This window comes from Petromyzon marinus, chromosome 40 (genome assembly GCF_048934315.1).
Source record: "Petromyzon marinus isolate PM22_M1 ecotype Great Lakes invasive population chromosome 40, UKy_Petmar_22M1.pri1.0, whole genome shotgun sequence".
NCBI lineage: Eukaryota > Metazoa > Chordata > Hyperoartia > Petromyzontiformes > Petromyzontidae > Petromyzon > Petromyzon marinus.
In genome coordinates, this window is record NC_133706.1 from 5,912,604 (window position 1) to 5,928,633 (window position 16,030).

At 46.7% G+C, this 16,030-nt stretch overlaps 1 protein-coding gene across 2 annotated transcripts in view; it reads right to left on the bottom strand.

Annotated features, from left to right (window-relative positions):
- The window catches only part of LOC116950674 (uncharacterized), a 49,292-nt gene extending 34,911 nt beyond the window's left edge, over nt 1–14,381 (bottom strand). The window contains exons 1-2 of one of the 2 annotated variants that reach the window (XM_076073055.1): nt 11,137–14,378; nt 6,149–6,225 (exon numbers count right to left, since the gene is read on the bottom strand). In XM_076073055.1, coding sequence (XP_075929170.1) covers nt 6,149–6,225; nt 11,137–11,278 — 219 coding nt within the window. In that variant the 5' untranslated portion in view covers nt 11,279–14,378. Of the gene's footprint in view, nt 1–6,148; nt 6,226–11,136 lie in introns of both variants that reach the window. The other variant, XM_076073056.1, reaches the window with a different exon arrangement.
- Nucleotides 14,382–16,030: the final 1,649 nt, after the last annotated feature.

Consider the following 16,030-nt stretch of genomic DNA (forward strand, 5'->3'; position numbering starts at 1 on the left):
AGCCCCTAGGCCAGCCCTGCTGAGATCCTGGGTTCGAATTGATTTGGATTTTCACCCCCTGGCCTCTTGATGAAACCGGGTTCTCAGGCGGAGCGAGTGGATGACCTCAGCGCAAACACCAATGACTGAACAGGTTTAATCACACCCCAGTCTTTGCCGATCGATGGGTCTCTATGCAAGTCTATTGGTCTCTGTGTAAGTCTGTGGATCCACTTGTGAGTGATTGGTCACGGGGCTGAGGTCATCAACTCGCTGCACTTGAGAAGCTGGTTTAATGACGAGTGGCTGGTTTAATGACGAGTGGCTAGTTTAATGACGAGTGGCTGGTTTAATGACGAGTGGCTGGTTTAATGACGAGTGGCTGGTTTAATGACGAGTGGCTGATTAAATGACGAGTGGCTGATTTAATGACAAGTGGCTGGTTTAATGATGAGTGGCTAGTTTAATCACAAGTGGCTGATTTAATGACGAGTGGCTGATTTAATCACGAATGGCTACTTTAATGACGAGTGCCTGGTTTAATGACGAGTGGCTGGTTTAATGACGAGTGGCTAGTTTAGTGACGAGTGGCTGATTTAATGACGAGTGGCTGATTTAATGACGAGTGGATGGTTTAATGATGAGTGGCTGGTTTAATCACGAGTGGCTGATTTAATGACGAGTGGCTGGTTTAATAACGAATGGCTGGTTTAATGATGAGTGGCTGGTTTAATGACGAGTGGCTGGTTTAGTGACGAGTCGCTGGTTTAATGACGAGTGGCTAGTTTAATGACGAGTGGCTGGTTTAATGACGAGTGGCTGGTTTAGTGACGAGTGGCGGGTTTAATCACGAATGGCTACTTTAATGACAAGTGGCTGGTTTAATGACGAGTGGCTGGTTTAGTGATGAGTCGCTGGTTTAATGACGAGTGGCTGGTTTAATGACGAGTGGCTGGTTTAATGACGAGTGGCTGGTTTAATGACGAGTGGCTGGTTTAATGACCAGTGGCTGGTTTAGTGACGAGTGGCGGGTTTAATCACGAATGGCTACTTTAATGACGAGTGGCTGGTTTAATGACGAGTGGCTGGTTTAAAAACGAATGGCTGGTTTAATGATGAGTGGCTGATTTAATGACGAGTGGCTGATTTAATGACGAGTGGCTGGTTTAATGACGAGTGGCTGGTTTAATCACGAGTGGCTGATTTAATGACGAGTGGCTGGTTTAATAACGAATGGCTGGTTTAATGATGAGTGGCTGGTTTAATGACGAGTGGCTGGTTTAGTGACGAGTCGCTGGTTTAATGACGAGTGGCTGGTTTAATGACGAGTGGCTGGTTTAATGACGAGTGGCTGGTTTAGTGACGAGTGGCGGGTTTAATGACGAGTGGCTACTTTAATGACGAGTGGCTGGTTTAATCACGAGTGGCTGGTTTAATGACGAGTGGCTGGTTTAATGACGAGTGACTGGTTTAGTGACGAGTGGCTGGTTTAGTGACGAGTGGCTGGTTTAATGACGAGTGGCTGGTTTAGTGACGAGTGGCGGGTTTAATGACGAGTGGCTACTTTAATGACGAGTGGCTGCTTTAATGACGAGTGGCTGGTTTAGTGACGAGTTGCTGGTTTAATGACGAGTGGCTGGTTTAATGACGAGTGGCTGGTTTAATGACGAGTGGCTGGTTTAGTGACGAGTGGCGGGTTTAATGACGAGTGGCTACTTTAATGACGAGTGGCTGGTTTAATCACGAGTGGCTGGTTTAATGACGAGTGACTGGTTTAGTGACGAGTGGCTGGTTTAATGACGAGTGGCTAGTTTAATGAGGAGTGGCTGGTGTAGTGACGAGTGGCTGGTTTATTGACGAGTGGCTGATTTAATGACGAGTGGCTGGTTTAATAACGAATGGCTGGTTTAATGATGAGTGGCTGGTTTAATGACGAGTGGCTGGTTTAGTGACGAGTCGCTGGTTTAATGACGAGTGGCTGGTTTAATGACGAGTGGCTGGTTTAATGACGAGTGGCTGGTTTAGTGACGAGTGGCGGGTTTAATGACGAGTGGCTACTTTAATGACGAGTGGCTGGTTTAATCACGAGTGGCTGGTTTAATGACGAGTGGCTGGTTTAATGACGAGTGACTGGTTTAGTGACGAGTGGCTGGTTTAGTGACGAGTGGCTGGTTTAATGACGAGTGGCTGGTTTAGTGACGAGTGGCGGGTTTAATGACGAGTGGCTACTTTAATGACGAGTGGCTGGTTTAATGACGAGTGGCTGGTTTAGTGACGAGTTGCTGGTTTAATGACGAGTGGCTGGTTTAATGACGAGTGGCTGGTTTAATGACGAGTGGCTGGTTTAGTGACGAGTGGCGGGTTTAATGACGAGTGGCTACTTTAATGACGAGTGGCTGGTTTAATCACGAGTGGCTGGTTTAATGACGAGTGACTGGTTTAGTGACGAGTGGCTGGTTTAATGACGAGTGGCTAGTTTAATGAGGAGTGGCTGGTGTAGTGACGAGTGGCTGGTTTATTGACGAGTGGCTGGTTTAATGATGAGTGGCTAGTTTAATGACGAGTGGCTGGTGTAGTGACGAGTGGCTGGTTTAATCACGAGTGGCTGGTTTAATCACGAGTGGCTGGTTTAATCACGAGTGGCTGGTTTAATCAGGAGTGGCTGGTTTAATGACAAATGGCTGGTTTAATGACGAGTGGCTAGTTTAATCACGAGTGGCTGGTTTAATAACGAGTGGCTGGTTTAATGACGAGTGGCTAGTTTAATCACGAGTGGCTGATTTAATGACAAGTGGCTGGTTTAATGACGAGTGGCTGGTTTAATGATGAGTGGCTGGTTTAGTGACGAGTGGCTGGTTTCATGACGAGTGGCTAGTTTAATCACGAGTGGCTGGTTTAATGACAAGTGGCTGGTTTAATGACGAGTGGCTGGTTCAATCACGAGTGGCTGGTTAATGACGAATGGCTGGTTTAATGACGAGTGGCTGGTTTAATGACGAGTGGCTGGTTTAATGACGAGTGGTTGGTTTAATGATGTGTGGCTGGTTTAGTGACGAGTGGCTGGTTTAATGACGAGTGGCTGGTTTAATGCCAAGTGGCTGGTTAATGACGAGTGGCTGGTTTAATCACGAGTGGCTGGTTTAATCACGAGTGGCTGGTTTAATGACAAATGGCTGGTTTAATGACGAGTGGCTAGTTTAATCACGAGTGGCTGGTTTAATCACGAGTGGCTGGTTTAATGACGAGTGGCTGGTTTAATGACGAGTGGCTGGTTTAATGACAAGAGGCCGGTTTAATCACGAGTGGCTGATTTAGTGACAAGTTGTTGGTTTAATGACGAATGGCTGGTTTAATGACGAGTGGCTGGTTTAGTGACAAGTTGCTGGTTTAATGACGAGTGGCTGGTTTAATCACGAGTGGCTTGCTTAATGACGAGGGGCTGGTTTAATGACGAGTGGCTGGTTTAATGACGAGTGGCTAGTTTAATCACGAGTGGCTGGTTTAATCACGAGTGGCTGGTTTAATGACGAGTGGCTAGTTTAATCACGAGTGGCAGATTTAATGACAAGTGGCTGGTTTAATGACGAGTGGCTAGTTTAATCACGAGTAGCTGATTTAATGACAAGTGGCTGGTTTAATGACGAGTGGCTGGTTTAATGATGAATGGCTGGTTTAGTGACGAGTGGCTGGTTTAATGATGAGTGGCTAGTTTAATCACGAGTGGCTGGTTTAGTGACGAGTGGCTGGTTTAATGACGAGTGGCTGGTTTAATGACAAGTGGCAGGTTTAATCACGAGTGGCTGGTTTAATGGTGAGTGGCTGGTTTAATCACGAGTGGCTGGTTTAATGACGAGTGGCTGGTTTAATGACGAGTGGCTGGTTTAGTGACGAGTGGCTAGTTTAATGACGAGTGGCTGGTTTAATGACGAGTGGCTGGTTTAATGACGAGTGGTTGGTTTAATGATGAGTGGCTGGTTTAGTGACGAGTGGCTGGTTTAATGACGAGTGGCTGGTTTAATGCCGAGTGGCTGGTTAATGACGAGTGGCTGGTTTAATCACGAGTGGCTGGTTTAATCACGAGTGGCTGGTTTAATGACAAATGGCTGGTTTAATGACGAGTGGCTAGTTTAATCACGAGTGGCTGGTTTAATGACAAATGGCTGGTTTAATGACGAGTGGCTAGTTTAATCACGAGTGGCTGGTTTAATCACGAGTGGCTGGTTTAATCACGAGTGGCTGGTTTAATGACAAATGGCTGGTTTAATGACGAGTGGCTAGTTTAATCACGAGTGGCTGGTTTAATCACGAATGGCTGGTTTAATGACGAGTGGCTGGTTTAGTGACAAGTTGCTGGTTTAATGACGAGTGGCTGGTTTAATCACGAGTGGCTTGTTTAATGACGAGGGGCTGGTTTAATGACGAGTGGCTGGTTTAATGATGAGTGGCTAGTTTAATCACGAGTGGCTGGTTTAATCACGAGTGGCTGGTTTAATGACGAGTGGATAGTTTAATCACGAGTGGCAGATTTAATGACAAGTGGCTGGTTTAATGACGAGTGGCTAGTTTAATCACGAGTAGCTGATTTAATGACAAGTGGCTGGTTTAATGACGAGTGGCTGGTTTAATGATGAATGGCTGGTTTAGTGACGAGTGGCTGGTTTAATGATGAGTGGCTAGTTTAATCACGAGTGGCTGGTTTAGTGACGAGTGGCTGGTTTAATGACGAGTGGCTGGTTTAATGACAAGTGGCAGGTTTAATCACGAGTGGCTGGTTTAATGGTGAGTGGCTGGTTTAATCACGAGTGGCTGGTTTAATGACGAGTGGCTGGTTTAATGACGAGTGGCTGGTTTAGTGACGAGTGGCTAGTTTAATGACGAGTGGCTGGTTTAATGACGAGTGGCTAGTTTAATAACGAGTGTCTGGTTTAATGACGAGTGGCTGGTGTAGTGACGAGTGGCTGGTTTAATGACAAGTTGCCGGTTTAATCACGAGTGGCTGATTTAGTGACAAGTTGCTGGTTTAATGACGAGTGGCTGGTTTAATGACGAGTGGCTGGTTTAGTGACAAGTTGCTGGTTTAATGACGAGTGGCTGGTTTAATGATAAGTGGCTGGTGTAGTGACGAGTGGCTGGTTTAATGACGAGTGGATGGTTTAATGACAAGTGTCTGGTTTAGTGACGAGTGGCTAGTTTAATGACGAGTGGCTGGTTTAATGACGAGTGGCCACTTTAATAACGAGTGTCTGGTTTAATGACGAGTGGCTAGTTTAATGACGAGTGTCTGGTTTAATAACGATTGGCTGGTTTAGTGACGAGTGGCTGGTTTAATGACGAGTGGCTACTTTAATGACGAGTGGCTAGTGTAGTGACGAGTGGCTGGTTTAATGACCAGTGGCTGGTTTAATGATAAGTGGCTGGTTTAATGACAAGTGGCTGGTTTAATGACACGTGGCCGGTTTAACCACGAGTGGCTGATTTAGTGACAAGTTGCTGGTTTAATGACGAGTGGCTGGTTTAATGACGAGTGGCTGGTTTAATCACGAGTGGCTGGTTTAATCACGGGTGGGTGGTTTAATGACGAGTGGCTGGTTTAGTGACAAGTGGCTGGTTTAGTGACGAGTGGCTGGTTTAATGACGAGTGGCTCGTGTAGTGACGAGTGGCTGGTTTAATGACGAGTGGCTAGTTTAATGATGAGTGGCTGGTGTAGTGACGAGTGGCTGGTTTCATGACGAGTGGCTGGTTTAATGACGAGTGGCTGGTTTTATGACGAGTGGCTAGTTTAATGACGAGTGGCTGGTTTAATGACGATGGCTGGTTTAATGACGAGTGGCTGGTTTAATGACGAGTTGTTGGTTTAATGACGAGTGGCTGGTTTAATCACGAGTGGCTGGTTTAATCACGAGTGGCTGATTTAATGACGAGTGGCTGGTTTAATGACGAGTGGCTGGTTTAATGACGAGTGGCTGGTTTAGTGACGAGTGGCTAGTTTAGTAACAATTGAATGGTTTAATCACGAGTGGCTGAACTCCGACCCAGGACCTCGCCCGTGGCGGCTCATCTCCTGTGCTTCACGCTGTCTGCACCGCGCTGGGATGAAGTCTCAGAGTTGGTCTCTGCAAACCTTCCAGCCACGACCATGGTCGCCTGCAGTGATGTCCTTGTGCTTACCTTCTCCGAGTGCCTTGCCCAGTTAAACCAGTTGAACCTGGCAGGCTTGCCCGGACGTTGGGGGTTCTTCGACACGCCTGTGGGACGACAAATACCCAAGCAACTCAGTGGCTTGTGCCATTGTGATGTATGCATTGGAGCAGGACCGCTTCTGATTCTCACTTGGCACTTACGTTTGCCACGGCCAGGAATCGCACTTGGGTGGCTGGATTCATAGCGGAGTGCCCCGACCACTGTGCCATCACTCCACCCCGTTTAATTTCAATGTCAAACCGCGTTAAGAGTTGGAACGAAATCCGCTTGAACAGGTTTGTCAGAACAAGCTGGGCAACAAGACATCTAATTGGGCACCCGTTCCCAAACGCACAGTCGCCACCCCTCTTGTGAGATTTCGCGACGCGATAAATTGCACCACGCATTCAAACTGGGGAACGGACCACGGGGACGGGGTGCCATAGTGCGCGAAATGTTATCTCCCTCCCCTGGTATGCACGTGGTCGTGCGTTTGATCCCGGTCGTGACGTCTGTATATTTGGAGTTCGTGGTGTCTCTCTCCCCGTGATCGCGTAGATTTTTCTCCGGGTCCTCTGGTTTTTTCCCCTCCACATTTAGAATCGACAACATCACGCGTTTCGACTTTTGGTTGCTTTCAATTTCCACATGACAAAGCCACTTCGTTGAAGCTTTCATTTGTGCCCAGGTCGCTTCTGTAAAAAAAAAAAAACACGTAGCTAGCTCAGCTGGGGCTTTACCTGTTGACATCAAGGTGGAAGAAAAAAAAGGTGAAAACAAACGCAACAGAAGAAAGATATGAGGCCAACCGAGAGATTGTTGATTCATGAGCCGAGGTCGCGCCGACAGCAGCAATCCGTCGCGTGCGTGGCGAGGGCGTCCGTCACGCCAGCTCCGTTCTCCCCGCGTCGCGCTTGCGGACAGACGCGTGGCCCCCAAACAAACGTGGAGGTCACCGGTTTGAAAAGCGGCACGCGGAGCGCACGGTGACCGCGGCGGTCGCGGGTGTCACCCGACAGTCAACCACTCAACGATATCGACGGATGTGAACTCTGAAGCCCCTTTGCCTGCGCTGGAGTTATGGGCGCAGAGAGGCAGGGGCGGGCAGGGGGGGTTTGCTATTATGCGCGTGTAAGTGCTCGGCACAATGTTTTGATTGTGATAACTCCACTTTCCTGGGTCTCGATTTGAGAGCGCCTGGCTTCGTACTTGGCTCCTCTTTAGGGGGGGTTGGGTGGGAGGGGGTAGGGAGGGAATTGAATGGCACCGTCATTGTTTCAGCGGCAATGTAAAATAAGTCATTTTCCCCGCTGCCAAAGGGGACAGACAGAATGTTTCGTCAAGTGCAGTCGATGGAATAATTTGGCAAAAAACTTGAACTTGAACTGTTATTTTAGACTCCCTTAATCTAAGCCGTTGGCTGGGCTATGCGGAGGGTCTGTCACATGCGCAAACCTCGCATTTAGACGAACAGATTGTGGGTGAAGGTGCAGTTTAGGGAGCACCTATTAAGGTCGTCATGGCGCGCATGGGGTGGTGGCGTTGCCAGCCTGATGCTCGACAGACTGACTTTGCCTCCCGAGTACCGATGCTTACACAACGCACCACCGGCTTACTCATTTAAGGCTCAGTTGACCGAGAGGAGGCCGGCCGAGGTACAAATGCAGATTGCAACTCGCCACCGATGCAGTGGCCGGGCTGAGAGCGACTCGGTGTGCCAATTTGTTTACCGTATGACGCGTACTGCCCGAAACACAACAAATGTGGTCGGCACAGAGGTGCCACCCTGCATTGTTTGTGGTTGTTGCCGCTTTGGCGGAATTGGTTCTAGAGTGCTTTCTTGGCCCTCTCTTCAACGTTGGCCAGGCAGATTGAAGGATGTGGCAGTACCCACACTTTACCCCAACACGCACGATCTGCCTGCCAGCTGACACTGCTGGGTGGATAGAAGTTGGGTAAGGGAGGTGGGGGGGGTGGTGGGATTTTTAAAAAACGTATCCATTGTTGCATCCATGGGAGGCCACGTAAAGAGAAGGCTTACCTCCTCCACACTATGGGAATCCTCATGAGCACTTGCCTCCGATTTAACACGGTTGGCTACGTACGTTGCGAAAGAAGTTCAACGCAAATACGTAAAGGCAACGGTAATTGAGGTTCACGACCGGATAAAGTATGCAGGCTGGAGACAGATTTAATAACACACAGCAAATGCAAGACACAACTCCCATCGCGCATTGCACCTGCTGGACATCTGTGAAAAAGAGCTTCATAGCTCATCGGATTCCTCCAGGATAAATGAAGATTCTGATTCAGGACCGATTTGACCACCCCAATTGAACGCACACTGCTCTCAGCCTTGTCCAGGGCCACCGACTCTGAAGCTGACCCACGTGGCCGCTCTCGGTGTTTACAAGCCCCCACGCGTTTTTTTTCCCCCCATCGCGATAGTTTATAGTTTAAAATAACCATAAATTGCCTGCTTCACAGCGAACGTTGAAGATCCCGTGTCATTGAAAAATGGTCGGCCATGTATGCCAGCGCCACGGTCTACATCTGCCAAATATGAAAATTACTGAACTCGCAAATAACCGAACTGGGTAAAAAAAAAACATAGCAACATTGCCTTCTACTGTGAAACTAATCCGTAGCCTACTCGTCGAAAGCAACGGCGTGGATTCCAAATGTACTAACGGCTTGATTTGAAAGTGGTGCTCATTTTATTGGTCCCTCAGAGGTGATGATGATGGGTTTGGTTTGATTGCCGACTGAGCTTTGAACGTAACAATAACGTGTCCTCCGTTTCAGGGGGTGGCTCGTTGATTCATTATATATTCATTAATTCAAATATTTGGTTGGCCCTTTGTTAACCTCTTGTGGAATGAAAGCCTCCACACAGCATGTTGGTCATGGCCTCATGGTGATTTGTTTGTCCACTCTTCACCACGCTGGTCAGAATGGCTTGGTGAAGAGGGGGCGGCCAGGACTGATTTAGACATCACCCACCAGTTACGTTAGCCACGGCTGGGAATTGAACTCGGGACGCTGGGTTCATCGCGCTGTGCGCTAAGCACTTCACCACCGCTTTTCCAACCCCGTTTGATATAACACGTCCCCTAATTTAAGTCTTGAACTAAAACTAAACTATTTTTACTTAACCAGGTAAGGCCCACTGAGCTGTGTAGCTCTTTTTCAGAAGCGACCTGGCCACAATTGATAGCTCAACGAAGTGGCTTATCATCACGTGGACATTTTATAGCAGACAAATAATCGAAACTCGCGTTTTTGAATGTGGAGAGAGAAACCGGAGGACCCGGAGAAAAATCCATGCGACTACAGGGAGAGAGACAAATATTCAGGCATCAGGGTCGGCATCTAACCAGCGACCTACTGTATACGGGGCGAGGTGGTAAACATCTCACCACAATGGCGCAATGTTAACTACGAAATTTGGCAGCGAAACAAACAAAATGATACAATTAATTATTTAGTCATTGATTTTCATTGTGAAGTGCCAGAAAAGTGGTTTTCACCAACTTGCCAATCAGGCCCCAGGGCCACTGTTGCAAGGAAAACCAAATTAATAATAATAACAATTTGCATTTGTCAGGCAGATTTCATCCGTAGATCCCGATGCTTTATTTCGTGATAAGTTAAAATACATTGCGTGAGATTCCTGTCAAGATTACTATTTAGTAATTCAATTAGTTGCAGTGTTATGTATTAATTAGAAGAATAACAATGAGCATGTTTAACACTTTAATGAAGTTATAAATCCCACTATACGATATTGATAACGCAATTGGAATAGAATTGCACGGCCTTCTCTTTGCCAACAAAAACCTTGACTTGCGTGGAGGTCACCTGTCCCAAGCACGAGACAGGCTTTAACGCTGCTTAGCTTCCGAAGTCTGATGACATCTGATACATTCCAGTTGATTTTGCCATAGACTGATAGAAATAAAAAAAGACCTTCATTATTGTTGATTTGTTCCATTATAACAAGGCTGTAATTATAATATATATTGGGGGACACACATCCCTCCCAATATTCAAATATGTTCAAAATGTCCCCCCCAATATATTGCTATAAACAATATTAAAAAACATAATAATTGCTATGCTATAAAAACAACAATTTGCTAAACCTTGGCCACAATATCTGGACTTGTCTTCATATGACAATGCATAGATTTCTGTTTATATGATTGTGCTAATGGTTGTACTTTATTAATCCCTAATCTCAGCCATTACATGCAATGAAACAAGAAATGGTAAAAAAAAGTCAAAGCAGAGCAATGTAATACAATACACTATTAGACATTATTGTAAAAAATAAATGAAAAGTCTATCCCATGTGTTAGTGAATTTTTTACTATTTTAGGCAGGAAATTCGTTTTCAAATTTAGATTTTTTTCTGGGGGGGGGAGACCGCTAGACCCCCTGGAAGATTTGGTCCCCCCCAATGTTGACTCCATGGCTACGGCCATGCATTATAATATTGATAATAATAATAATACCTATTTGTAACTTACCGCACAGTACAGTATTCGCTCATTTTCAGAGAGAGATGCAGAAGTCTGCGTGCGTGGCACACAAAACAAAGATCCCCCGTATAGCCTCAACAGACTGTTGGGTTAAGTGCTGTTAGCGAGCACCTATGAAGGCCGCCACGGCACACAAGGGGGTTTGGTGGTCAACACCACGCACGACCGCCTTTGTCTCCCCAGTGGCGATGTTCACACACCATACCAGGTATTCATTTGAGGCTGAGTCGACCTATGGGGAGGTGCAGGACCGGTTCGGATAATCGTCACTGGCGGTAACCGCGAACGGGAATCGAACTCGGGTCACCGGGTTTTGTGGACGGGGCGAGCTAACCGCAACACCGGCACACACGCTCCGAGGTTTGCTTTCAAATAGAGGGCCGCGTTATTGACGCGCGCGTTGAACCCCCGTCGACAACAATGTCGCCTTACCCCCGGGATGTTCAGCGAGGGACGTAAGAGGGCAGCAGCAGCTGACGATGGTGACGATGACGGCGAGGGTCGACAGCAGCCTGACGATGGCTCTGCGGTCGCTCCTGGGCAGGGGAGAGCATTGGCCGGGTTGCAGTGTCATCGTGGCCAACGCCGCTCACATCTCCCTCTCTTCTCCCACCGCACCTGCGTGGTGGTTGCGCAGTGTGGGCAGCTGTGGGTCTCATCGGCAGGGGGACGAGAGGGTGACAACGTGGTGGATTTGTACAATGTACTGGGTGCCTCGTTAACTTTGTAAACAAACAAAATAGTTCGGTTACGACAAGTGCCGTTTATATACTCCTTGGTTCTTTCGGTAAAGTCACGTAGGTATAAGAATAAAACAAAAAAATTATATAGCGCAACGTTTTGATCGCAACACAAGCGATCGTCCTCAGGCGGAAAAAAATAATCCAGCAGTTCCACTGCTGAACCAGAGCAATAATCCAGCAGTTGCACTGCTGGATAATTTTTTATACGCCTGAGGACGACCGCTTGTGTTGCGATCGAAACGTCGTGACATATTATTTTAGTTTTATTTTCATACCTACGTGACGTTACCGAAAGAACCAAAGAATATTAATTCCTGCAGTCACGAAAGCTTCAAATCAAGATTGCCGTTTATATATTTCGATGCGACGCCGCCGTGGTGTTAATTGTCGTCCCAGAAGGAGGAAAAATCCACCGCTCCTGCAAGTATCTCAGCTCTTGCAAATCCCACGACGACGACGGGAGGAGGAGGCAAACGCGGGAGAGGCAGGGACAGCAGCGCCACGGCAGAACGACTCAGTTCAGTTCAGTTTTCAGTTCAGTTTATTTTTGTATAGCCCTGTGAGCCATTCGGATCAACGACCCCAGGGCCACGCGCCCCGCTCTGAAACACGCGAGTCTGTCGCCCCCCCCCCCCCCAAGATTGGCCTCATCGGGCGTGTTCGCACCCCACGGACGAGGGCATTGGTGGAAGACGATCATCCTCGGCCGCGAGGGATGCCCGAAAAAGGACGAGAACGGTTGGCAGCACGCTGGACCTGCAATCCATATAAGTTGCCGGTTCGATTTTAAAATTTCCCCCACCCAGCAGTGTAAATGGGTATACCATAGTCTATCGGCAGCAGGTCATGTGTGGTGGGGTGAAGTATGGGTACTCACACCTCTTCCAAGACGTCTGGCCAACGTGGAAGAGTAGGCAAAATGCTCTCGAGATGGACTAGAGAGGCCCTTTTGCCATTGGAGGCCCTTCCTGCCAGCAATGGCTAGAGAAACGCCTTTACTTTCTGATTACTTAATTTTTACTTGTAGAGAGTGGTACTGATACCACTGAAAAAAATGTAAGTTGAACTTCTATTTCGCACCGTACGTAGCCAACCGTGCTCATCGGAGGTGTGAGTGGCTGGTTACTCATTCACAGGAATTAAATAATCTCCCTGTTGAAATTAGCATCAAGTGGCACTCACCCCTATTATTGGTCCTGAAATAATTCTGAAATTCCACATTCCTATGGCAGAAGCCATTGTCTGTATATGATAACCACTGTTGACCCAGCAAATATACACAACACATGTACAGCCCTTTTGTCAATACACTCCTTGATGGGGACCTAGCTCCACAGAGGGTACGGTAATAAAGGATTATGATGCATTTACGCATCTTGTATTCGAGTGGCAGCGCCTCAGGCTGATGATCGCTCCTCTCAGCCAGCCGATTAGCGTTCCAGAAAATGTTGAGCGAGGAATTAAAACCGCGGAGAGGACCACCACTGGGTGCAAGTTGAAGCATTGGAACCAACGTTGACACTGGTATATTGTGGTCACACAACAACAGCAAGATATAATCACGGGGCACAATTGCCCAGGTAAATGTTCACATTGAAATAATGAGACGTAATTGTAATGTACCGTGCCTATTTCACTCATACTTGGAGAGAGAGAGAGAAACGGCTCAGGTGGGGAATCACAGACATGCGGGAAAGGCAGCAGGAGCAGCTACTGTAGGTGGTGAGCCAACACTACCAACAATTGTCCAAGCTTTACGGGTCCTCTATATGTCAGGATGTTTATTCTTTCGATTTATACACGTTATTTTTAATTTCTGTAATACTAAGAGCAGATTTAGTTATACAAGTTAAGTTAATTTTTGAAAAATATATATTTTTTAATGAGTGTGCTTAATAATAAGTGAGTGTTTAAAATAAGAAAAAAAGACAAGTATTCTGATAAAAAAGAAATCCATCATGAAAATATATCCCTTTGTAATGAAAGGTCAGATTTAAACGTGGTTACCGCAATTATTAAGAAAGTTATATGGCCAGGAGTAAGTGGTAGGATGTTTATGATAACTCATAAAGTTAATAATAAGGTAATGATAACTCAAAACATATGTGCATAGCGCTGCCCTAAACGGAGCACACACACGTAACAGGTGATGTGTTCGGCAATAACCCCTCTTCATAATCAGGCACATTATATTTTGTGCATTATTACGCCTGGTTATCCTCCAACACCTTAACTGAGGCTCAAGACTCTTTTTCAGGAGGCTGCTGCTGAGTTGTAAGATGAATACATTCCAACGATGTGTCTGCAATAAAGAAGGGATGTTTCTCGAAACGTTTATACATTTATTTTTAACGATTTTTAGGGCAGTATTATTGACAAATGCGTTGAGTTGTTATTTTAAATCATTGTCCTTAATAGCGTTTATTTAAAAAAAAAACTCTACATTATTCGTAACATTACATTCATCCCATTTTAATAACATTACGTTCATCCCGTTGTAATAAAACTGCAGTAATGTTCAGTAGTTATCGCTCGTCGTGCCGGTGAGTTAACGGTTTGGGGATCACGCATCATACCGACCGATGTGCCGAGTGGCTTGCCGCAACGCTCTGCAAAGGCACGGGCGTGGTTTTATTTGCAATAATTAATCTACTCAAAAAATGTTAAATTCAACGCACGCGCCGAAATTACAATTGCTTCACAAATCGCGCGTCACAAAGCGGACGCGACATCGCCGCAACGATGCCGGTCGCCTGTGTATCCGGAGCAATGCGGGTTTACCATCATGTCGCGGATTCAGAAAGTATTTATTAGCAAAGAGCGGAGTGTGTTGCACATTCGCCACAAGCATGTCCACGCGTTGTGTTAGTAGGTCCACGTATTGTGTTAGTAGGTCCACGTGTTGTGTTAGTAGGTCCACGTGTTGTGTTAGCAAGTCCACGCGTTGTGTTAGCAAGTCCACGTGTTGTGTTAGCAAGTCTACGCGTTGTGTTAGCAAGTCCACGTGTTGTGTTAGTAGGTCCACGTGTTGTGTTAGCAAGTCCACGTGTTGTGTTAGCAAGTCCACGTGTTGTGTTAGTAGGTCCACGTGTTGTGTTAGTAGGTCCACGTGTTGTGTTAGCAAGTCCACGCTTTGTGTTAGCAAGTCCACGTGTTGTGTTATTAGGTCCACGTGTTGTGTTAGTAGGTCCACGTGTTGTGTTAGTAGGTCCACGTGTTGTGTTAGCAAGTCCACGTGTTGTGTTAGCAAGTCCACGTGTTGTGTTAGTAGGTCCACGTGTTGTGTTAGCAAGTCCACGTGTTGTGTTAGTAGGTCCACGTGTTGTGTTAGCAAGTCCACGTGTTGTGTTGGTAGGTCCACGTGTTGTGTTAGCAAGTCCACGTATTGTGTTAGCAAGTCCACGCGTTGTGTTAGTAGGTCCACGTGTTGTGTTAGCAAGTCCACGCGTTGTGTTAGCAAGTCCACGTGTTGTGTTAGCAAGTCCACGCGTTGTGTTAGCAAGTCCACGCGTTGTGTTAGTAGGTCCACGTGTTGTGTTAGCAAGTCCACGTGTTGTGTTAGCAAGTCCACGCGTTGTGTTAGCAAGTCCACGCGTTGTGTTAGCAAGTCCACGTGTTGTGTTAGCAAGTCCACGCGTTGTGTTAGCAAGTCCACGTGTTGTGTTAGCAAGTCCACGTGTTGTGTTAGCAAGTCCACGTGTTGTGTTAGCAAGTCCACGTGTTGTGTTAGTAGGTCCACGTGTTGTGTTAGCAAGTCCACGCGTTGTGTTAGTAGGTCCACGTGTTGTGTTAGTAGGTCCACGTGTTGTGTTAGCAAGTCCACGTGTTGTGTTAGTAGGTCCACGTATTGTGTTAGCAAGTCCACGCGTTGTGTTAGTAGGTCCACGCGTTGTGTTAGTAGGTCCACGTGTTGTGTTAGCAAGTCCACGTGTTGTGTTAGTAGGTCCACGTATTGTGTTAGCAAGTCCACGCGTTGTGTTAGTAGGTCCACGCGTTGTGTTAGTAGGTCCACGTGTTGTGTTCGCATTACATACTAACCTCCAAAGCATTGCAAGTTCATGCCCCCTATTGTTATCACGCGTGCGATTATACAAAGCGATCTGTTTATAGACACCCCTGCTAAAATAACAGGGAGAAGTCGTCAGAGAAAATTAACCCTTCTGTTTCAAAGCCTCTACAACGTCTCCCCCCATCCCAATCTCGATGCACCGCATTACATTTTAAATCAGCGTCCTCCCGGTACGATACGGGAGCCATCGCTTTCCCAACATTCAATCGCCTGTTGATGGGGAACAAATGTTCGCTGTACAAACCAGTTAGGGTCTCTACACCATGGATCACCCTGTGTATGTCGTCAAAGTCTTATTGACAGCAGCGGACGCATTATTGCAGTTGCATTTCAAGAAATGTCGCCACCGACTGTATCCCGATGCACGGGGCAAAGAAACGTCCGGCAGAAAGTAATGCGATCAGAAAAAATCGTGCAATCAGAAAAAGGGTAAGGCGATCAGATAAAAGTAATGCAATCAGAAGAAAGTAATGCAATCAGAAAAAAATCGTGCAATCAGAAAAAGGGTAAGGCG